Below are 23211 nucleotides of genomic sequence, written 5' to 3' on the forward strand. Positions count from 1 at the left end.
GTTGGGAGCAAGATAACAGGCCTAATGGTTTGACAGGGAATCACCTCAGGCTGAAAGTGTAACAGGTCAGTTGGAGAGGTGTTTTAATTACCAGTCACAGATCTTCTTGACTTTCTGTCCGATCTGCTCGCCCCAGTAGGAGATGAGGAAAACCACACTCTTAGTTGGCTCACCCTGCAATAACCAGAGAACAGGAAGCGGATTAGAATATAAACATGGTAAGGCTGAGGTGAGATGTTTTACCTCTCACAGGCCCAACAGTGATGCTGTTAAATTTACCTATATGGTAAGCAGTACCTTATTATTTTATCTCACACTCAACCATTTAGAAAAGGGCTAAGAATCTCTCTCAGGCATAACAACTTTGACCCACCGTGTCAGGGTCCTCCAAGTACTCGTCAATCTCAGAGTAGCTAAGGATGGTGTAGCCCTTACACACTCTCCACAGCATGCGCTCAAAGGCCTCTATTTTCCTTCTCTGAATCAGCCCTGATATAAACCTGCAGGAGTGAGGTTGAGATATTGTAAAGTGGCTGTTCCACTGGATGTCATAAGGTGAATGCACCAATTTGTAAGTCGCTCTGGATAAGAGCGTCTGCTAAATGACTTAAATGTAAATGTAAATGAGATAAACAGGGTATTACAGTAAACAGGCACAAATACGCAAGTGTATAGAAATATATATGACTGCTGATAGCCCTTTACCCTAGTTTGGCCCCTAGTCGCTGCATGCTGCTGTAGTCCATCATGGAATCCTTTTCTAGGAAGGGGAACTCCTCATACTGGACCTGCGGGGGCTCACACTGTGAAACATAACCCCAGTGTGAGGACACACAAAACACATACACCCTCATAACACATTGTTAGAAAAAGGGCAAGAATTTTCCCATGTATAAATGATTAAAAGACAAGCAGCAAGATTTTGGCTAGCCCCAGATATATCCCCAAAACATCCGCTATAAAGAAAAAAAAGAAAGCCTTAATGTTATGTGCAAAGCCAAATCATGTGACCCTAAAATTTGCTCAGTCACTTCATGAAGCAAATCAAAGCCATTGCAAGTGCTCTTAAGTCAAACTGAGGGGCAAAGTGTTGTACAGTGGTGGGATCCTGCTTTGTGGAGAAGCTGTTGGACCTACCTCTGCGCTGCGGTGCACAAAGTTGCGTGTGATGCGCAGCATGTGTGTATACTCTGTCAGCTCCAGGAGGTTCTTCTGTAGCTTCTCCTTATTCCTGGTCACCTCGCTCAGCTCCACCTCCAACCTCTGCAACTGCTCCTGGAGACAGCCATACATACAGAGAGTCAATGGCAATGGTGATTCGGGCGGTGTCCCAAATGGCACTATATGTTCCCTATACTGTATATAGTGCACTACTTAGGGAACATATGGTGTCATTTGGGACGAAGTCAATACTTCATTCTTATGATAAAAGGATTTATAACGTTCTAGAGAGACAGGTAGGGTGCGCTAACCATTATAACTAGGACATGTTTGGGCAGGGGTGCAACCGGGTTCACTTCTCCCTCTGGAAGTGGGATGTCTGCCCTCTTGATTTCTCTTAGAAGGTACCCTGTCAAATATGCAATGAAGTCTTAGTACACAACACACAGAGTCACTGCATTTCAAACAATCCATTTGTTTCAAATAATACATATAATATATCAATAAGCTTAATCTGTTGTAATTTACACTGTGTTTTTCATCAAGCCCACACTAGGCCCAGGGCTAAGAGTCTCTTTAGCCCAGGGCTAAGCGAGTGTTCACACTTGCACATTCTATAGTGGACTAGCACCAACCCTAGCCCAGGGCTAGCTGGCCCTTCTCCGCAGCAGGGTTAGCGCCGACTTTTCAGGGGTTAGCCTCAGAAACACAGTGCCAAAATATCCAGTGTTTTACGGGGTCAAGAACAACACGTAGAATATTCACTGTCAAATTGTATTTTTTATGGAGCACATTTTCTCCTCTCCTCAGTTCCTGACCGCATGTGCTGCTCTAGAAATAGAATGAATGGAACGGGCGTACTCATTCAAGTCAATGATGGCATAATGGATGGACTGGCGGCCATTGAGAGTATACCCATAGGAGCAAAGCAGGAAAGTAAAAGCAGGAAGTAAAAGCAGGAAGTAAAAGCAGGAAGTAAAAGCAGGAATTAAAAGCAGGAGGAATACACATCAATATGGGTCGTCACTAGTTAACACAGTCACAAAGTCATAATTATTTCTAAACCCGGCTGGAGATTATGAATATGAAGTTGAACATTTTAGAAATGTCCCTTTAAAAAGGTAGACTCAGCAATATGACGCAGATGCAGAAAGTAAACTGCATAGTGGGTCAATTTCTTGAACAACAAAGCTTTGAAGCGCAAACCTCCACTTCTCAGCTGTTTTGGTGCCCTGGCTACCACGCTGTAACAGCATGAAGCTGCGTAGACACTGTGTGTGACTGTGAGAGCAAAGTCTTACATCTCGCTCATCTCAATATCTACAGTGCTGCTCGTGGCTTCATTTTGCTGAATCTAACATCATTTGAATGGACATTCTTCATTACCATGGAATGTAGAACGTTTGCTACAACACCTTGATTGTTTCAGCAAGGAGCAAAAAAGTTTCATAAGAGTTAAGAGTCCATATTACCGCAGAAACGGACTCAACTGCATGAATGCCCAGCCGTCCAATCTTCAATAAAAAATAATGGTTATGGCGGTTATTTTATTTTCATGACGGTCTTCATAACCGTTGGTTTCACGGTTATATGGTAATTGTGCCAGCCCTAGCAAAAACATTGTCCGAGTTGATAGAAAATAATAATGTTCCACACATTTTGTCGGAGTTTAGAGTGATGAAAAGTATTTGGCTAAGGTCAGCCAACAGCTCTCTCTCACATCTCATCATTGAGTAGCCGAAACACTCAGGGAGCGGGGACAGAGAGACAAGCAGCTTATTGATACTATTAAACTGAGGAAGAAGCTGTGTTATCAGGCTCGGGTAGGGGAGGGCCTGAACGTCGCAGGCATGGGTGTAGGTCATTTAAAACATGGTCAGAGTCCAAGTATTTTAAGTTACTTTTAAAATAAAAACATTGACCTTGATATATAGCTAATTTCTCTAAAGTTACCTGAACGTTGTTACACATGATCTTTTCCATGCAATGACATTCACTCACCCATTCACACTTTCCCTCATTCACTAACTTTTCTCCATCTTCCACTCACACACCCCATTTGATTAATTCAGTTTAGTATTTTCCCAAATTCCATTTTCTCTGTTATATTTTTCGTGGTTTATGATTCTTTTTCATTTTTGTTTTGCTTTCCACTATCAAAATTACAATTATTTATAGAATGCAACAAAATTGGATGTTCTGAGTGGATGTTAATGCATAAATCACACCCGAAGAATTGCAAATCTAGAAAGAGAGAAATGTGTTTGGTGAGAGTTTTTCTACACTGCACATGATTGCAGAGTTTGCTATACAAATGCCCACCTGATTGATACAAATAATCATGATATCATTCTGCCAGGTAAGCCTACTTTGTAGTTAACATTGAATTGAGAAGGTTTTGGGGAAAGCCTTTCCGTTTACCAAAACTATTTTCATTAGCATCGCTAACTGATTACAAAGTTATATTTAATGTGCAAGCATTCCCATGCATGCCGTTACGTCTTTAGAAACTTGCAGGAAATTAGAATCTCTGAACAACGATGAACAATTTTCTTTCTGACTCTGAGGGGCTGCCACAACCTTTCCGTGTCATCCCTCTACTGTAGCCTACAAAAACTACAAAATCTAGCCTACAAAAATGCACTATGTAACAGATGCTTAAACAAAAGTAGCGAAGTACAATACCTCATTCAAAACCAATTTAAAAGCTGCACAGCGTAACTACTGTATGTGTGTATAAGTGTTTTTGGAGACGCCTCTGGCAAGAATGCAGTATTTTTTCTAGATTTGAACGCAATTTCCCAGAATCTCCCGCTCTCTGTAGGATCATATAGGGCTAAAAGTAGTTCCCAGTGATGAGGTTTCAATAGGTGTAAGGTTATAGTTGGTAGGGCAATTTTTTCACAAAGTGTAATGAATTCATACTACAGAATAGTAAGCCGATACACAGCCAATACATTATTAGGTGGCGGCATGCAACTATCACCTTATCGCCTCGAAAATGTAAACAAAACACTATAAAGAGTTTTGTCACACAACGCCATAGCTGTCTCAAGTTGAGGGAGCGTGCAATTGGCATGCTGACTGCAGTATTGTCCACCAGAGCTGTTTGCCAGAGAATTGAATGTTAATTTCTCTACCATAAGCTGGCTCCAACATTGTTTTAGAGAATTTGGCAGTATGTCCAACCGGCCTCACAACCGCAGACCACGTGTAACCACGCCAGCCCATGACCTTCACATCCCTTCATCACCTGTGGAATCGTCTGAGGGGTGGGGGGTGCCCTCCAAGGCCGACTGATGGCTGCACCCCTGTCCAGTCATGTGAAATCAATAGATTAGGGCCTAATGAATATATTTAAATTGACTGATTTCTTTATATGATGAACTGTAACTCAGTAAAATCTTTGAAATTGTTGCATGTTGCGCTTATATTTTGCCCACGAATCCAAACCCGCCGTGAATAATGTGACATTCTAAGGTATGCTATATTTTATACAGTGGGGCAAAAAAGTATTTAGTCAGTCACCATTTGTGCAAGTTCTCCCACTTAAGGAGTGGCTTCGTAAGAAGTATTTCAAGGTCCTGGAGTGGCCTAGCCAGTCTCCAGATCTCAACCCCATAGAAAATCTTTGGAGGGAGTTGAAAGTCCGTGTTGCCCAGCAACAGCCCCAAAACATCACTGCTCTAGAGGAGATCTGCATGGAGGAATGGGCCAAAATACCAGCAACAGTGTGTGAAAACCTTGTGAAGACTTACAGAAAACGTTTGACCTCTGTCATTACCAACAAAGGGTATATAACAAAGTATTGAGATAAACTTTTGTTATTGACCAAATACTTATTTTCCATCATAATTTGCAAATAAATTCATTAAAAATCCTACAATGTGATTTTCTGGACTTTTTTTCTCATTTTGTCTGTCATAGTTGAAGTGTACCTATGATGAAAATTACAGGCCTCTCTCATCTTTCAAGAGAACTTGCACAATTGGTGGCTGACTAAATACTTTTTTGCCCCACTGTATATAACAGCTAAGATTGACTTATTACATTCGTTATCATTCATTAGCCTGAAAATCAATGGTACGCCTATTCTAGCAATACATTTAATTATCATCTCAAGGTTTTGTTTAAAAAAATGTATTTAGTCACTGCATAAAATAAATGAAATGTCAGCCTTCTGGCTACACAAACGAGACTACATAATACATAATACAATTTAATAAACAAGTCAAGACCCAGCCATTATTCTTTTCCATTATTACTTTTATTCAAGACAGAAAAACAAAACATTTTCTTAAATTCAAATCAAATGTTATGTCACATGCTTCGTAAACAGGTGTATAAATGTTCTCACCCATCCACACACAATACCCCATAATGTCAAAGTGAAAACCTGTTTTTAGAAATTGCTGTAAATTTATTGAAAATTAAATGCAGAAGTATCACATTTACATAATTATTTACACCACTGAATCACATTTGGAAGCGATTTCAGCTGAGAGTCTTTATGGGTAAGTCTAAGAGCTTTGCATACGTGGAATTAGAGGTCAACCAATTAATCGTAATGGGCGATTAATTAGGGCCGATTTCAAGTTTTCAAAACAATCGGAAATCTGTATTTTTGGACACCGATTTGGACGTTTTTTTTTACACCTTTATTTAACTAGGCAAGTCAGTTAAGAACACATTCTTAATTTCAATGATGGCCTAGTTAACTGCCTTGTTCAGGGGCAGAATGACAGATTTTTATCTTGTCAGCTCGGGGATTTAATCTTGGTCCAATGCTCTAACCACCTGCTTTACTCAACGTCAACAAAACTAAGGAGATGATTGTGGACTTCAGGAAACAGCAGAGGGAACACCCCCCTATCCACATCGATGGAACAGTAGTGGAGAGGGTAGTAAGTTTTAAGTTCCTCGGCGTACACATCACAGACAAACTGAATTGGTCCACCCACACAGACAGCATTGTGAAGAAGGCGCAGCAGCGCCTCTTCAACCTCAGGAGGCTGAAGAAATTCGGCTTGTCACCAAAAGCACTCACAAACTTCTACAGATGCACAATCGAGAGCATCCTGGCGGGCTGTATCACCGCCTGGTACGGCAACTGCTCCGCCCACAACCGTAAGGCTCTCCAGAGGGTAGTGAGGTCTGCACAACGCATCACCGGGGGCAAACTACCTGCCCTCCAGGACACCTACACCACCCGATGTCACAGGAAGGTCATAAAGATAATCAAGGACAACAACCACCCGAGCCACTGCCTGTTCACCCCGCTATCGTCCAGAAGGCGAGGTCAGTACAGGTGCATCAAAGCTGGGACCAAGAGACTGAAAAACAGCTTCTATCTCAAGGCCATCAGACTGTTAAACAGCCACCACTAACATTGAGTGGCTGCTGCCAACACACTGACTCAACTCCAGCCACTTTAATAATGGGAATTGATGGGAATTGATGTTAAATATATCACTAGCCACTTTAAACAATGCTACTTAATATAATGTTTACATACCCTACATTATTTATCTCATATGTATACGTATATACTGTACTCTATATCATCTACTGCATCTTTATGTAATACATGTATCACTAGCCACTTTAACTATGCCACTTTGTTTACATACTCATCTCATATGTATATACTGTACTCGATACCATCTACTGCATCTTGCCTATGCCGCTCTGTACCATCACTCATTCATATATCTGTATGTACATATTCTTTATCCCTTTACACTTGTGTGTATAAGGTAGTAGTTTTGGAATTGTTAGCTAGATTACTCGTTGGTTATTACTGCATTGTCGGAACTAGAAGCACAAGCATTTTGCTACACTCGCATTAACATCTGCTAACCATGTGTATGTGACAAATAAAATTTGATTTGACTTTGCACTCCACGAGGAGCATGCCTGTTACGCGAATGCAGTAAGCCAAGGTAAGTTGCTAGCTAGCATTAAACTTATATTATTAAAAACAATCAATCAATCAATCTTAATCACTAGTTAACTACACATGGTTGATGATATTACTAGTTTATCTAGCGTGTTCTGCGTTGCATTTAATCGATTCGGTGCGCTTTCGTGAAAAAGGACTGTCGTTGCTCCAACGTGTACCTAACCATAAACATCAATGCCTTTCTTAAAATCAATACACAAGTATATATTTTAAACCTGCATATTTAGTTAATATTGCCTGCTAACATGAATTTCTTTTAACTAGGGAAAATGTGTCACTTCTCTTGCAACAGAGTCAGGGTATATGCAGCAGTTTGGGCCGCCTGGCTCGTTGCGAACTGTGTGAAGCATATTTCTTCCTAACAAAGGCAGCCAACTTCGCCAAACGAAGGATGATTTAACAAAGCGCATTTGTGAATAAAGCACAATCGTTGCATGACTGTACCTAACCATAAACATCAATGCCTTTCTTAAAATCTATATACAGAAGTATATATTTTTAAACCTGCATATTTAGCTAAAAGAAATCCAGGTTAGCAGGCAATATTAACCAGGTGAAATTGTGTCACTTGTCTTGCGTTTATTGCACGCAGAGTCAGGGTATATGCAACAGTTTGGGCTGCCTGGCTCGTTGCGAACTAATTTGCCAGAATTTTACATAATTATGACATAACATTGAAGGTTGTGCAATGTAACAGGAATATTTAGACTTGTGGATGCCACCCGTTAGATAAAATACAGAATGGTTCCGTATTTCACTGAAAGAATAAACATGATGCAACCAACCACCACTATGATTGAAAATATGGAGAGTGGTACTCAGTAATGTGTTGTATTGGATTTGCCCCAAACATAACCATGTGTATTCAGGACAAAAAGTGAATTGCTTTGCCACATTTTCAGCAGTGCCCTGTTGCAAACAGGATCCATGTTTTGGAATATTTGTATTCTGTACAGGCTTCCTTCTTTTCACTCTGTCAATTAGGTTAGTATTGTGGAGTAACTACAATGTTGTTGATCCATCCTCAGTTCTCCTATCACAGCCATTAAACTCTGTAACTGTTTTAAAGTCACCATTTGCATCATGATTAAAACCCTGAGTGGCTTCCTTACTCTCCGGCAACTGAGTTAGGAAGGACGGCTGTATCTTTGTAGTGATTTAGGCTTGTCATAACAAAGGGGTTGAATACTTACTGACAAGACGTTTCAGCTTTTTTATTTTGTAGTAATATGTAAATATTTCTAAAAATATTATTACACTTTGACATTATGGGATATTGTGTGTAGGCCAGTGACAATTTTTTTAAAGTTTAATCCATTTTAAATTCAGGCTGTAAAAAAACAGAAAAAGTCAAGGGGTGTGAATACTTTCTGAAGGAGCTGTCTATACAGAAAGTACCGAGTCAATATGCAGGGATACGAGGTAATTGAGGTAGCTATGTACATATAGAGGTAAAGTGACTAGGCAAAAGAATGGATAAGACAGTAGCAGCATCGTGTGGTGAGTGTGAATGTGTGTGTGTGTATATTGGGGTGTCAGTATGTGTGAGTGTGTGGGTAGAGTCAGGTGTGCATAGAGCCAGTGTATGAAAAAAGTTAGTGTAAAAAAGTGAGTGTGTGTGTTGGGGTGTCAGTGTATATGTGAGTGTGTGGGTAGAATCCAGCTTGTGTGCATAGAGTCAGTGCAAAAAAGGGTCAATGCAGGTAGTCTGGGGAGCCATTTGATTAGCTATTTAGCAGTCTTGTTTAGCAGTCCTATGGATTGGGGGGGGGGGTAGAAGCTGTTCAGGGTCCTGTTGGTTCCACACTTGGTGCACTGGTATCTGGAGTCTTCACAATTTGTTGGGCCTTCCTCTTACGCCACCTGGTATATAGAGGTCATGGTTGGCAGGGAGCTCGGCCCCAGTGATGTACTAGGCCGTACTCACCACACTATGTAGCGCATTGCGGTCGGATGCCTTGCAGTGGCCATACCAAGCGGTGATGGAGCCAGTCAAGATGCTCTCAATGGTGCAGCTGTATAACTTTGAGGAACTTTGGGCCCATGACAAATCTTTTCTGCCTCCTGAGGGGGGAAAGACGCTGTCGTGCCCTGTTCACAACTGTGTGGGTGTGTGGACAATGTTAATTCCTGAGTGATGTGAACACAGAGGAACTTGAAGCTCTCGACCCGCTCCACTACAGCCCAATCAATGTGGACGGGGGTGTGCTCGCCCTCCAGTTCCTATAGTCCACGATCAGCTTCTCTGTCTGGCTAAGGTCTCGGACTTCCTCCCTATATTCTGCTGTATTGTCGATCAGTCCTACCACCGTTGTGTCGTCAGCAAACTTGGTGTTGGAGTCGTGTGCGGCTGCTCAGTCGTTGGTGAACAGGGAGTACAGAAGGGCACAAAGCACACACCCCCGAGGGGCCCCCGTGTTCAAGGTGTTCAATCCCAGGGTCTTGAGTTTGGAAGGGACTATGTTGTTGAATGCTGAGCTGTAGTCAATGAACAGCATTCTTACATAGGTATTCCTCTTGTCCAGATGGGATAGGGCAGTGTGCAGTGCGATTACATAATCCGTGGATCTATTGGGGCAGTATGCCAATTAGAGTGGGTCTAGGGTGTCGGGATGTCATAAGGTGAATGCACCAATTTGTAAGTCGCTCTGGATAAGAGCGTCTGCTAAATGACTTAAATGTAAATGTGGGTAAGGTGGAGATGATATAATCCTTGATTAGCCTCTCAAAGCACTTCATGATGACAGAAGTGAGTGCCACGGGCGATAGTCATTTAGTTCAGTGACCTGCATCCATTTGCATTTACCCCATTGGACACAACATCCTGATTGATATTATTAATTATTTTCTATAATTAATATGAATAAAAATAATTTCACTCAAAATTTGACTTTTGCTTTGTTTCTATTACAAAGTATTTCATTGCCCTTTTAAGAGGACATTTCCCCTTCATAAGCTTTGCTGCGCTGAAACCATTCTTAAAACTCAGGTTGTAAAACTGCATTTGTAAAACGATGCCGCAATTGAAGGAGTAGATAAATAAACGTGATAGCAACGTAAAACTTGGATCCCCAACTTTTTTTTCAAACTACATTTGCCAAAACTGCTTTCATGGAAGTGTTGTGTATTGACTGCTAATCAGAATCGGACATGTTTCCCCTCTCATGGCTCTCGCAACTTGAATGTCCCTCGAGGAATATTTATCTCGCATAAAATACACAACAAGCTGACTAAGTAAATAGGTAAAAACTATTCTACTATGGGGTTGACTGATTTTGTTTTAATAACAACATTAGGCCTACATGGCAAAAATAGTAGCACTGGAAAGTTATATCCTGAGTGATAAAGTACAGGCTTTGAATTACTTTGCCAGCAGTTACAGTAGGCTACACACCGCTGTCTGAGTTGAGCGATACTGTGCTGCACATTAGTTTACAGTTCATGAGGAAATCAGTCAATTGAAATAAATGAATTAGCTCCTAATCTATGGATTTCACATGACTGGGAATACAGATATGAATCTGTTGGTCACAGATACCTTAAAAGAAAAAAGAAATGGGCCTCAGGAACTCCTCACAATTCTGTGACCAGCAATTCTGTTTGTTGTCCATAGCTTATGCCTGCCCATACCGTAACCCCACCGCCACCATGGGGCACTCTGTTCACAACGGTGACATCAGCAAACCGCTCGCCCACACAACGGGGTCATCGTCTTGTTGTAACAGGCAAGGGAAAATTGTTGCCACAAAGTTTGAAGCACAGAATTGTCTAGAATGTCATTGTATGCTGTAGCGTTAAGATGTTCTTCATTGGAACGAAGGGGCCAAGCCCGAACAATGAAAAACAGCCCCAAGACCATTCTTCCTTTACAGTTGGCACTATGCATTCGAGCAGGTATCGTTCTCCAAACCCAGATTCGTCCGTCGGACTGCTAGATGGTGAAGCGTGATTCCTCAATCCAGAGAACTCCAGCGGAGGTGAGCTTTACACCACTCCAACTTGTGCTGACATTTCTTCCAGAGACAATTTGGAACTCGGTAGTGAGTGTTGCAACCGAGGAAAGACAGTTTTTACACGCTTCAGCACTCTGCAGCACGGTTCTGTGAGCTTGTGTGGCCCACCACTTTGCGGCTGTGCCGTTGTTGCTCCTAGACGTTTCCACTTCACAATAACAGCACTTACAGTTGACCGGGGCAGCTCTAGCAGGGCAGAAATTTGACAAACTGACTTGTTGGAAAAGGTGGCATCCTATGACGGTGCCACGTTGCAAGTCACTGGAGATTTTCAGTACGGGACATTCTACTGCCAATGTTTGTTTATGGAGATAGCATGGCTGTGTGGTCAATTTTATACACCTGTCATCAACGGTTGTGGCTGAAAAGACATGCTTCCGCTAGTATTAGGCTATGCCATCTCCAACCCCCACTGGAGTTGTTGAATGCAAATCTAATAATAATAATAATAATAATATGCCATTTAGCAGACGCTTTTATCCAAAGCGACTTACAGTCATGTGTGCATACATTCTACGTATGGGTGGTCCCGGGAATCGAACCCACTACCCTGGCGTTACAAGCGCCATGCTCTACCAACTGAGCTACAGAAGGACCACTGATCTCAAAAACAACCTCAAGAATCAATGATGGAAATCCACTGCAGTAGAGAACTTTAACCCGATTTGAACACTTTCCATGACTACAATGTACTTTATTCTTCACTTGGATCCCAATTAGCACCAAATTTAATATTTTTCCTATCTTTAATGTTAAGCAGTTGATGTTATTCTTTAACACAGATCCCCAAACAAATCAGGGGGAGGAAAATAGGTTTATTCAAATAGGACAAATCTTGGGGGTAGATGTTCATTCTCCTGGTTCTCAGTGATGCTCCCTCAGCAATCCTCTCCCCAGTGAACAAAGGGACAGAATGTAGGTTATAACCCAGCTCGACTTCTGTCTCTACATTGTGTATTTATCTTCAAAATATTCTTATAGTATTGTTTTTTTCCACTAGGTCTGGGTGATAGCAGTTCAGTACTTTATCTGAATGTTTTACATCAGAGAGAAACAAAATGGTGCAGTTTGAGGTCATGTGGCAGAGGGTGATGCAGGCACTGGAGATGTGGGTGTGAGCAGGTGGGTCTGGGCAGGGTGATATCGCTGAGATTTGTATGTTTTACATTTCAAATATATATATTAAAAGTATGTTTTCTTACACTGCGCTTTTGTTATTTTGGAGGTTAGAGAATAGGTTGTTTTATCTCCCTAATAAATGTTTGACATGATTTGTGTGATCTGACTTGTTTTGTACTGTATTTACACCAGTCCATCTTTCTAGATAAGTGCCCTAGTGTAAGTATGCTAGACAAAGGAAACCAGTTTAGTAAATCATTCTAAAACCACAATAATGATGCCTATATGCTAGATAAAGAATACACAAAATATTGTTTCATACACAAGTTTGTTGCCCACACAAACTTCCCTTATTTACATATGATTCATGTTTGGTTGTAGGCCACCCTCTTTCAACAACCTACAGAGTACTGAGTAATGAAATGTTTTCACACATTCCCAGGAACCACTAAGTCTGACATGAGGGAAAGCTCCTTCCCCACCAAAAGGTGTGCTAACTGCATCCTGTGTTGCGTGGTGATATCTCCTTGAAGTTGTAGCAGCTCAGCCGTTGTTGGTGGAGGCACATCATGGAGTCTTGGTTCATTTGATCTCAGGGTCATTCTTCTTGGTAGCACCAATTGAGAGCCCAGTCTTAACACTGCTCTCTGAAGTTCTGGGATGTAGGTTTAGTAGACCTCTGAAGTTGTCAATGCTTAGACACTTCACCTTCGAGACTTGTTATTGTAGAGTCTCCTGTAGCTGAAAGATAAAATGTTCACCAAATATTATTCTGTTTCTTACTATAAAGTGCAGAACTGTAGTTGACACTTACATTAGTTGCCCTTCGCATTCCATGAGGCTGGACGATGGTTACAAGTTCTACCAGAGGAGGGAAAGTAAACCATGTAAATGAGTATGTGGTTCTAGAATGACTCCAGCTCAGATGTAGACCTAGATCAGGGATGGGCAACTCCAGTCCCAAGGGGCTAATTGGTGCCACACTTTCCCCCAGCCCTTTATTTAAAAAAAGAAAACTAATATGCTATCACACCTGATTAATTAAACCAATTGCATTCTAACCCGAAGACAATGATTAGTTGATTATTGAAGTCAGGTGTCAGCTGGGGCAAATGTGTGTCACCAATCAAGCCCTCAAGGACTGGAGTTACCCATCCCTGACCTAGAGATAATAGTTTTTATTTAATTTAACATGCTCCATCAATCCCAATTTCACCATTTGACAACTGGGACAGAACTGCCTTTGATGATAAGCAATCTTATATTTGCAGGGTAAATACATCCAGTTTAGGATTAATGATAATTGGAGGAGGCTACTAGGCATAACATATTAAATGACTGGAAACATGAATTATAAATGGTCACAGTCCTATAAATGTGTAGCTTTCGGGCTACGACTGTCTACATCTCAGCCTGACAGCTCAAATGAGGAATAACATGGTCATATCTCTGTGCACTAAGCCAATCTATTGGGATAGTATTCCATCATTACTCAAAGAAAATCCTGGGTAGTTAATTTTCCTAAACATCTTAGCCACATAGATGCCTAGCATTTGCAGATGTCTACTTCATTTTTAGTAGAAATATTATTGTTCTTGGCCAGCTAGGGGACATACAGAGTTGGAACAGACATGGCCAAAAACACTTTGCTAAAGCCCGCTTCCCGATCTAATTCAATACTTGACAATGGTGGGGCTGGTAACACACTACACTTGGTAGGTGTTGATGTCGATTGCTCCCTGTTATAACTGAAAAGGCGGCAATATTGTTGTTGAAATATGTTTTCTAATTAGAGCTTTGTCGTCAAATGATGATCATGGATATTCCGTGCCACTATTGTGAAGTAGCTGGTTAGCCAATCAGATGCACTGTTAAGATCAGACAGAAATATAACACAAGGTCAAGGATACATACAGTTGAAGTCGGAAGTTCACATACACTTTAGGTTGGAGTCATTAAAACTCGTTTTTCAAACAATCCACAAATTTCTTGTTAACAGACTATAGTTTTGGTAATCGTTTAGGACATCTACTTTGTGCATGACAAGTCATTTTCCCAACAATTGTTTACAGACAGATTATTTCACTGTATCACAATTCCAGTGGGTCAGAAGTTTACATACACTAAGTTGACTGCATTTAAACAGCTTGGAAAATTCCAGAAAATTGTGTCAAGGCTTTAGAAGCTTCTGATAGACTAATTGACATCATTTGAGTAAATTGGAGGTGTACCTGTGGATGTATTTCAAGCCTACCTTCAAACTCTGTGCCTCTTTGCTTGACATCATGGGAAAATCAGCCAAGACGTCAGAAAATAAATTGTAGACCTCCACAAGTCTGATTCATCCTTGGGAGCAATTTCCAAATGCCTGAAGGTACCACGTTCATCTGTACAAACAATAGTACGCAAGTATTAACACCATGTGACCACGCAGCCGTCAAACCGCTCAGGAAGGAGATGCGTTCTGTCTCCTAGAGTTGAACGTACTTTGATGCAAAAAGTGCAAATCAATCCCAGAACAGCAAAGGACCATGTGAAGATGCTGGAGGAAACAGGTACAAAAGTATCTATATCCACAGTAAAACGAGTCCTATATCGACATAACGTGAAAGGCTGCTCAGCAAGGAAGAAGCCACAGCTCCAAAACCGCAATGAAAACGCTAGACTACGGATTGCAACTGCACATGGGGTTAAAGATCGTACTTTTTGGAGAAAATGAAACAAAAATAGAACTGTTGGTCATAATGACCATCGTTATATTTGGAGGAAGGGGGAGGTTTGCAAGCCGAAGAACACTATCCAAACCGTGAAGCACGGGGGTGGCAGCGTCATGTTGTTGGGGTGCTTTGCTGCAGGAGGGACTGGTGCACTTCATAAAAGAGATGGCATCATGAGGCTGGAAAATTATGTGGATATATTGAAGCAACCTCTCAAGACATCAGTCAGGAAGTTAAAGCTTGGTCGCAAATAGGTCTTCCAAATGGACAATGACCCCAAGCATACTTCCAAAGTTGTGGCAAAATGGCTTAAGGACAACAATGTCAAGGTATTGAAGTGGCCATCACAAAGCCCTGATCTCAATCCTATAGAAAATTTGTGGGGAGAAATGAAAAAGCATGTGCGATCAAGGAGGCCTACAAACCTGACTCAGTTACACCAGCTCTTTCAGGAGGAATGGGCCAGAATTCACCCAACTTATTGTGGGAAGCTTGTGGAAGGCTACTCGAAACATTTAACCCAAGTTAAACAATTTAAAGGCAATGCTAACAAATACTAATTGAGTGCATGTCAACTTCTGACCCACTGGGAATGTGATGAAAGAAATAAAAGCTGAAATAAATCACTTTCTATTATTCTGACAACCACTTTATTTTAAGAATGTGAGCTATCCTAACTGACCTAAGACAGGGCATTTTTATTAGGATTAAATGTCAGGAATTGTGAAAAACTGAGTTTAAAATGTATTTGGCTAAGGTGTATGTAAACTCCCGACTTCAACCGTATAGCTAGCAACAACTAAATAGCGAAGCAATAGTGTAAATTAAAATGAAAACAAGCAGTCAGCTCGCTAACAACAACAACAACCCAAACAAGTAATCCATAGTAGCTATAACACCCACTTCCATATTTACAACTACAATGCAACACATCACTTTATATCTAGCTAGCAAGATAGCTACATTAGCTTACGTATGTCTTACCTTTTCAGCGGGTCAGTTTTGAATCCCTTCGCTAGCAAGCGCTCTCCACTTTGAACGCAAATAGGAGGTTCAGTCTCGACTCTTGTCTTGGCCCGGGCGCAATCATTTTTCCCTTTTCGCCTGTTGGCTCTTAAGTTCACTGTTTCTTTTAGAGGTTGACCGATTAATCGGAATGGCTGAACTTGAAGTTGGCCCTAATTTTTCATAACAACCGGTAATCGACATTTTTGGACACCGATTATGGCCGATTACATTGCACTCCACGAGGAGACTGCGTAGCAGGCTGACTACCTGTTATGCGAGTGCAGCAAGGAGCCACGGTAAGGTGCTAGCTATCATTAAACTTATTTTATTTTTAATTTAAATTTTTTTTTTTTACAAGATATTAACATAATCACTAGTTAAACTAGTAATATCATCAACCATGTGTAGTTATCTAGCTTGTCCTGCGTTGCATTTAATCGATGTGGTGCCTGTTAATTTATCATTGAATCATAGCCTACTTCGCCAAACGGGTGATTTAACAAGCACATTCGCGACAAAAGCAGTGTCATTGCACCAATGTGTACCGAACCATAAACATAAACTCCTTTCTTAAAATCAAAACACAAGTATACATTTCTAAACCTGCATATTTAGTTAATATTGCCTACTAACATGAATTTCTTTTAACTAGGGAAATTGTGTCACTTCTCTTGCATTCTGTGCAACAGAGTTAGGGTATATGTAGCGGTTTGGGCAGCCTGGCTCGTTGCAAACTGTGTCAAGACTATTTCTTCCTAACAAAGACAGCCAACTTTGCCAAACGGGGGATGATTTAACAAGAGCGCATTTGTGAAAAAAGCACAATCGTTGCACGAATGTACCTAACCATAAACATCAATGCCTTAAAATCAATACACAGAAGAATATTTTTTTAAACCTGCATATTCAATTAAAAGAAATTAATGTTAGCAGGCAACATTACCTAGGGAAATTGTGTCACTTCTCTTGCGTTCATTTCACGCAGAGTCAGGGTGTATGCAACAGTTTGGGCCACCTGGCTCATTGCGAACTAATCTGCCAGAGTTTTACATAATTATGACATAACATTGAAGGTTGTGCAATGTAACAGCAATATTTAGACTTACGGATGCCACCTGTTTGATAAAATACAAAATGGTTCCGTATTTCACTGAAAGAATAAACGTTTTGTTTAAATGATAGTTTCTGGATTTGGCCATATTAATGACCTTGGCTCGTATTTCTGTGTGTTATTATATTATAATTAAGTCTATGATTTGATAGTGCAGTCTGAATGAGCGGTGGTAGGCAGCAGCAGGCTCGTAAGCATTCATTCAAACAGCACTTTCCTGCGTTTGCCAGCAGCTCTTCACAATGCTTCAAGCATTGCGCTGTTTATGACTTCAAGCCTATCAACTCCTGAGATTAGACTGGCAATACTAAAGTACCTATTAGAACATACAAATTCAAAATGTATATGAAATACAAATGGTAGAGAGAGAAATAGTCCTATAATAACTACAACCTAAAACTTTTCTGAACCTGGGAATATTGAAGACTCATGTAAAAAGGAACCACCAGCTTTCATATGTTCTCATGTCCTGAGCAAGGAACTTAAACCTTAGCTTTTTTACATGGCACATATTGCACTTTTACTTTCTTCTCCAACACTTTTGGTACATTATTTAAACCAAATTGAACATGTTTCATTATTTATTTGACACTAAATTAATGTATTATATTAAATTAAAATAAATGTTAATTCAGTATTGTTGTAATTGTCATTATTACATATATACATTTTATTTTATTATTATTATTTTTTAAATAGGCTGATTTAAAAAAAAATGTAAAAAATATTTTAAAATTAATAATAATAAAAAAATAAAAATAAAAAAAAAAAACTTTAAAAATCGGTACCTGCTTTTTTTAGTCCTAAAAAAAAAAAAAAAAAAAAAAAAAAAAAAGTTATCGGCGTTGAAAAATCATAATCGGTCGAACTCTAGTTTCTTTATGTTAGATGGGGTGTGCTGCCTGTATCTGCCATATGGGCATCAAAGTTCCATTCATATCTCAGTCTGATCTGGCACTGGCTCCGGAAACTCGTAATTCATTATATGCAGTCGTAAATCTTTCCAGACAGGGAAATTGAATACAGCAGTTCAGGTAGGCTGGAAGCGCAATATTGTTACTGTTGAAATCACATTGGATGATCACTAGCAATTTAAGAGCTTTAGAACATAATTGTTTTTTTAAAGACAAAGTAACATATTGCAGCTTTAAAATACTGACTTTAAAAATACAAGTACTTGGAAAAGCCACTCAATTACAGTAATGAGAATAGTTTGTTACTTTCCACCTCTGGACGAGTGTTGCATTCGTCTGTTAGTCCAGGGCTTTGGGATACAAATGTTAAGCGTTAACCCTGGACTAACAAATGCTTATGTGAACACGGGATAAGCTATCCCAGAACCAGTCTTTAGGCCCTTTCAGGACATTTTTGTGTTTTTGTGAACTCAGAGCAGTTCACTTAATTTTTTTGGGTAGTGTGAACTCAGACCCCTCATAAGAGCACCTGAAGCGAACTGAACGGAGACCATCGAGTGGTGGTCTGAGTTCGGTTTGCTTGAATTCCGCAGTCCGGTTTCCTTTTTTTAGGACAATGTGAATGCAAAACTCCCCAGGTTTGCTGGTCATTATTCCCGCACCACACACTAGACTACTGTAACACCATTTCCCCTGGCATAAACCCTCACATTGGTGCCACAAATAAGAGAAGATGTGCAGGTTCACAGAAAAAAAAAAGTGTGCCGTTTTTGGATATAGTCAATGACGCACAGAAATTCCAAAATGTGTGGAGTTTTTAGTTTAGATGATTTGTTTACAATATGTGACATATAGACTAAGATAACATCATAAGATGTTTATTGCTTGTGGGGTTTGAATAGTGTGATTAGACAATATAGTTGGTGAGAATCACAACATATGGTACATAATCTATTGTAGCGCTACCTTGGGCATACAATTGTCAAATTACAGCATTATTTATTATGCAGTTATTCTATTGCTATTTATTCTGTTACCAATAAAATGGACATGTTAATAGTATCTTCTTATTACAACATCTCAGATTAACTATATGCAATCTATTAGCTTCCAAAATGTAAGGAGGTATACAGCGCAATCGGAAAGTATTCAGACCCCTTGACTTTTTCCCACACCCCCCGCTCATCAATCCACACGCGCAATACCTGATAATGACAAAGCAAAGACAAGGTATACATTTATGCAAATTTAAAGAAAAATACGAAACTGAAATATCACATTTACATAAGTATTCAGACAGTTTGCTCAGTACTTTGTTGAAGCACTCTAGGCAGCGATTAATGCCTTGCGTCATACCCAAGAAGAGCCTACAAGCTTGGCGCACCTGTATTTGGGGAGTTTCTCCTATTCAGATCCTCTCAAGCCGTCAGGTTGGATGAGGAGCATCGCTGCACATCTATTTACAGGTCTCTCCAGAGATGTTCAAATCTGGTTCAAGTCCAGGCTCTGGCTGGGCAACTCAAGGACATTGAGACTTGTCCCGAAGCCAGTCCTGCATCGTCTTGGCTGTGTGCTTAGGGTCGTTGTCATGTTGGAAGGTGAACCTTTGCCCCAGTCGGGGGTCCGGAGCACTCTGGAGCAGGTTTTCATCAAGGATCTCTGTACTTTGCTCCATTTATCTTTCCCTCGAGCCTAACCAGTCTCCCAGTCCCTGCCACTGAAAAACATCCCTACAACAGGATGCAGCCACCGCTATGCTTCACCGTAGGGATGGTGCCAGGTTTCCTCAAGATGTGATGCTTGGCATTCAGGCCTAAGAGTTCAATCTTTGTTTCATCAGACCAAAGAATCTTGTTCCTCATGGTCTGAAAGTCTTTAGGTGCCTTTTGGCAAACTCCAAGCAGGCTTTCATGTGTCTTTTACTTTTGGCCACTATCATAAAGGCCTGATTGGTAGAGTGCTGCAGAGATGGTTTTCCTTCTGGAAGATTCTCCCATCTCCAGAGGAACTCTAGAGCTCTGTCAGAGTGACCATTTGGCTCTTGGCCACCTCCCTGACCAAGGCCCTTCTCCCTTGATTGCGCAGTTTGGCCGGGCAGCCAGCTCTAGGAAGAATCTTGGTAGTTCCAAACATCCATTTAAGAATGATGGAGGCCACTGTTTTTGGGGAGCTTTAATGCTGCAGACATTTTTTGGTACCCTTCCCCAGATCTGTGCCTCAACACAATCCTGTCTCGGAGCAATACGGACAATTCCTTCGACCTCGTGGCTTGGTTTTTGCTCTGACATGGACTTTTTTTTTTTTATATAGATAGGTGTGTGCTGTTACAAATCATGTCCAATCAATTGAATTTTCCACAGGTGGACTCCAAGCAAGTTGTAGAAACATCTCAATGATAAATGGAAACAGGATGCTTCTGAGCTCAATTTCGAGGCTGATAGCAAAGGGTCTGAATATTTATATAAATAAGGTATTTCAATTTTTAATACATTTGCTAAAATACAAATAACTTTTTCATTATGGGGCATTGTGTGTAGACTGAGGAATTTATTTAATCAATTTTAGAATAAGGCTGTAACGTAACAAAATGTGAAAAAAGTCAAGGGGTCTGAAAACTTTCACAATGCACTGCATCTAGCCTGCACCAGAGTGCATGTTAGAAAAAGCATCTTGGTTCCTTTCTAAACATATTTTGTTTTTTCTTATTTCACCTTCATTTAACCAGTTAGGCTAGTTGAGAACAAGTTCTCATTTACAACTGCAACCTGGCCAAGATAAAGCATAGCAGTGTGAACAGACAGAGTTACACATGGAGTAAACAATAAGTCAATAACACAGTAGAAAAAAAAAAAAAGTCTATATACATTGTGTGCGAAAGGCATGAGGAGGTAGGCGAATAATTACAATTTAGCAGATTAACACTGGAGTGATAAATGATCAGATGGTCATGTGCAGGTAGATACTGGTGTGCAAAAGAGCAGAAAGGTAAATAAATAAAAACAGTATGGGGATGAGGTAGGTAAATTGGGTGGGCTATTTACCGATGGACTATGTACAGCTGCAGCGATCGGTTAGCTGCTCAGATAGCATATGTTTAAAGTTGGTGAGGGAAATAAGTCTCCAACTTCAGCGATTTTTGCAATTCGTTCCAGTCACAGGCAGCAGAGAACTTGAAGGCGGCCAAATGAGGCGTTGGCTTTAAGGATGATCAGTGAGATACACCTGCTGGAGCGCGTGCTACGGGTGGGTTTTGCCATCGTCACCAGTGAACTGAGATAAGGCGCAGCTTTACCTAGCATGGACTTGTAGATGACCTGGAGCCAGTGGGTCTGGCGACGAATATGTAGCGAGGACCAGCAGACTAGAGCATACAGGTCGCAGTGGTGGGTGGTATAAGGTGCTTTAGTAACAAAAGGGATAGCACTGTGATAAACTGCATCCAGTTTGCTGAGTAGAATATTGGAAGCTATTTTGTAGATGACGTCGCCTAAGTCGAGGATCGGTAGGATAGTCAGTTTTACGAGGGTAAGTTTGGCGGCGTGAGTGAAGGAGGCTTTGTTGCGGAATAGAAAACCGACTAGATTTGATTTTAGATTGGAGATGTTTGATATGAGTCTGGAAGGAGAGTTCAGTCTAGCCAGACACCTAGGTACTTATAGATGTCCACATATTCTAGGTCGGAACCATCCAGGGTGGTGATGCTAGTCGGGCGTGCGGGTGCAGGCAGCGAACGGTTGAAAAGCATGCATTTGGTTTTACTAGCGTTTAAGAGCAGTTGGAGGCCACGGAAGGATTGTTGTATGGCATTGAAGCTCGTTTGGAGGTTAGATAGCACAGTGTAGTGTCCAAGGACGGGCCGGAAGTATACAGAATGGTATCGTCTGCGTAAAAGTGGATCAGGGAATCGCCAGCAGCAAGAGCAACATCATTGATATATACAGAGAAAAGAGTCGGCCCGAGAATTGAACCCTGTGGCACCCCCATAGAGACTGCCAGAGGACCGAACAACATGCCCTCCGATTTGACACACTGAACTCTGTCTGCAAAGTAGTTGGTGAACCAGGCAAGGCAGTCATTAGAAAAACCGAGGCTACCGAGTCTGCCGATAAGAATATGGTGATTGACAGAGTCGAAAGCCTTGGCCAGGTCGATGAAGACGGCTGCACAGTACTGTCTTTTAGCGATGGCGGTTATGATATCGTTTAGGACCTTGAGCGTGGCTGAGGTGCACCCGTGACCAGCTCAGAAACCAGATTGCATAGCGGAGAAGGTACGGTGGGATTCGAGATGGTCAGTGATCTGTTTGTTCACTTGGCTTTCGAAGACCTTAGATGGGCAGGATGGATATAGGTCTGTAACAGTTTGGGTCCAGGGTGTCTCCCCCTTTGAAGAGGGGGATGACTGCGGCAGCTTTCAATCCTTGGGGATCTCAAACGATATGAAAGAGAGGTTGAACAGGCTGGTAATAGGGGTTGCGACAATGGCAGCGGATAGTTTCAGGAATAGAGGGTCCAGATTGTCAAGCCCAGCTGATTTATACGGGTCCAGGTTTTGCAGCTCTTTCAGAACATCTGCTATCTGGATTTGGGTAAAGGAGAAGCTGGGGCGGTTGGCCGAGGTTGGAGTAGCCAGGAGGAAGGCATGGCCAGCCGTTGAGAAATGCTTATTGAAAAGCAATGTGAAAGAAAAGAGGACTCTGTCCACAAAATAGGTGAAGTGAACTGGCAAAATAGTTGAGTCCTCATTCAAATGCAAGGGCAATGTGAATACAAAGAGAACAGTTATTTTGCTTCACTTTTTCTTTACCCCAGAGTTCACTTTAAAGAGAACTGAGACTGTTTTTTTAAAGAGGACCATATGTGAAAACACCCATTGTCCGGTGCTAAGGACAGCCCGGTGCTAAGGACAGCCCGGTGCTAAGGACAGCCCGGTGTTTAAAGTCCTCACGAGTCAAATGTACTCTGCCTCACACTTATCCTCTCAGGAGCTCACATTTCTGAGAAACTCACCCCAACGCTCCTTGTACTTTCCTTTTTTGGGGACCTATATTTAATCACCAAGCATTGGCCTCAAATTAAGCCTGAGTTTAGCTGCCTTGGATGAGACTCATTGGCCAGATCAGTGTATCTCATAACTTCACCATGACCATGGAGACTGGGATTTAGACAGTAACTAACTAAGTGTGAATGTTGTTGAGTTATTCAGG

The 23211-nt window shown here is 41.1% G+C and overlaps 1 protein-coding gene across 4 annotated transcripts in view; it reads right to left on the reverse strand.

Annotated features, from left to right (window-relative positions):
* LOC118393265 (V-type proton ATPase 116 kDa subunit a 2-like) overlaps positions 1-23211 on the reverse strand; it is a 36199-nt gene that overhangs the window by 10555 nt on the left and 2433 nt on the right. The window contains exons 1-8 of one of the 4 annotated variants that reach the window (XM_052461563.1): positions 15957-16209; positions 14510-14642; positions 13070-13116; positions 1473-1570; positions 1138-1275; positions 706-803; positions 374-500; positions 92-174 (exon numbers count right to left, since the gene is read on the reverse strand). In XM_052461563.1, coding sequence (XP_052317523.1) covers positions 92-174; positions 374-500; positions 706-803; positions 1138-1275; positions 1473-1475 — 449 coding nt within the window. In that variant the 5' untranslated portion in view covers positions 1476-1570; positions 13070-13116; positions 14510-14642; positions 15957-16209. Of the gene's footprint in view, positions 1-91; positions 175-373; positions 501-705; positions 804-1137; positions 1276-1472; positions 1571-13069; positions 13117-14509; positions 14643-15956; positions 16210-23211 lie in introns of those variants that run through there. The other 3 variants (XM_035785796.2, XM_035785794.2, XM_035785793.2) reach the window with 3 other exon arrangements.

This window comes from Oncorhynchus keta, chromosome 14 (assembly GCF_023373465.1).
Source record: "Oncorhynchus keta strain PuntledgeMale-10-30-2019 chromosome 14, Oket_V2, whole genome shotgun sequence".
Taxonomy (NCBI): domain Eukaryota; kingdom Metazoa; phylum Chordata; class Actinopteri; order Salmoniformes; family Salmonidae; genus Oncorhynchus; species Oncorhynchus keta.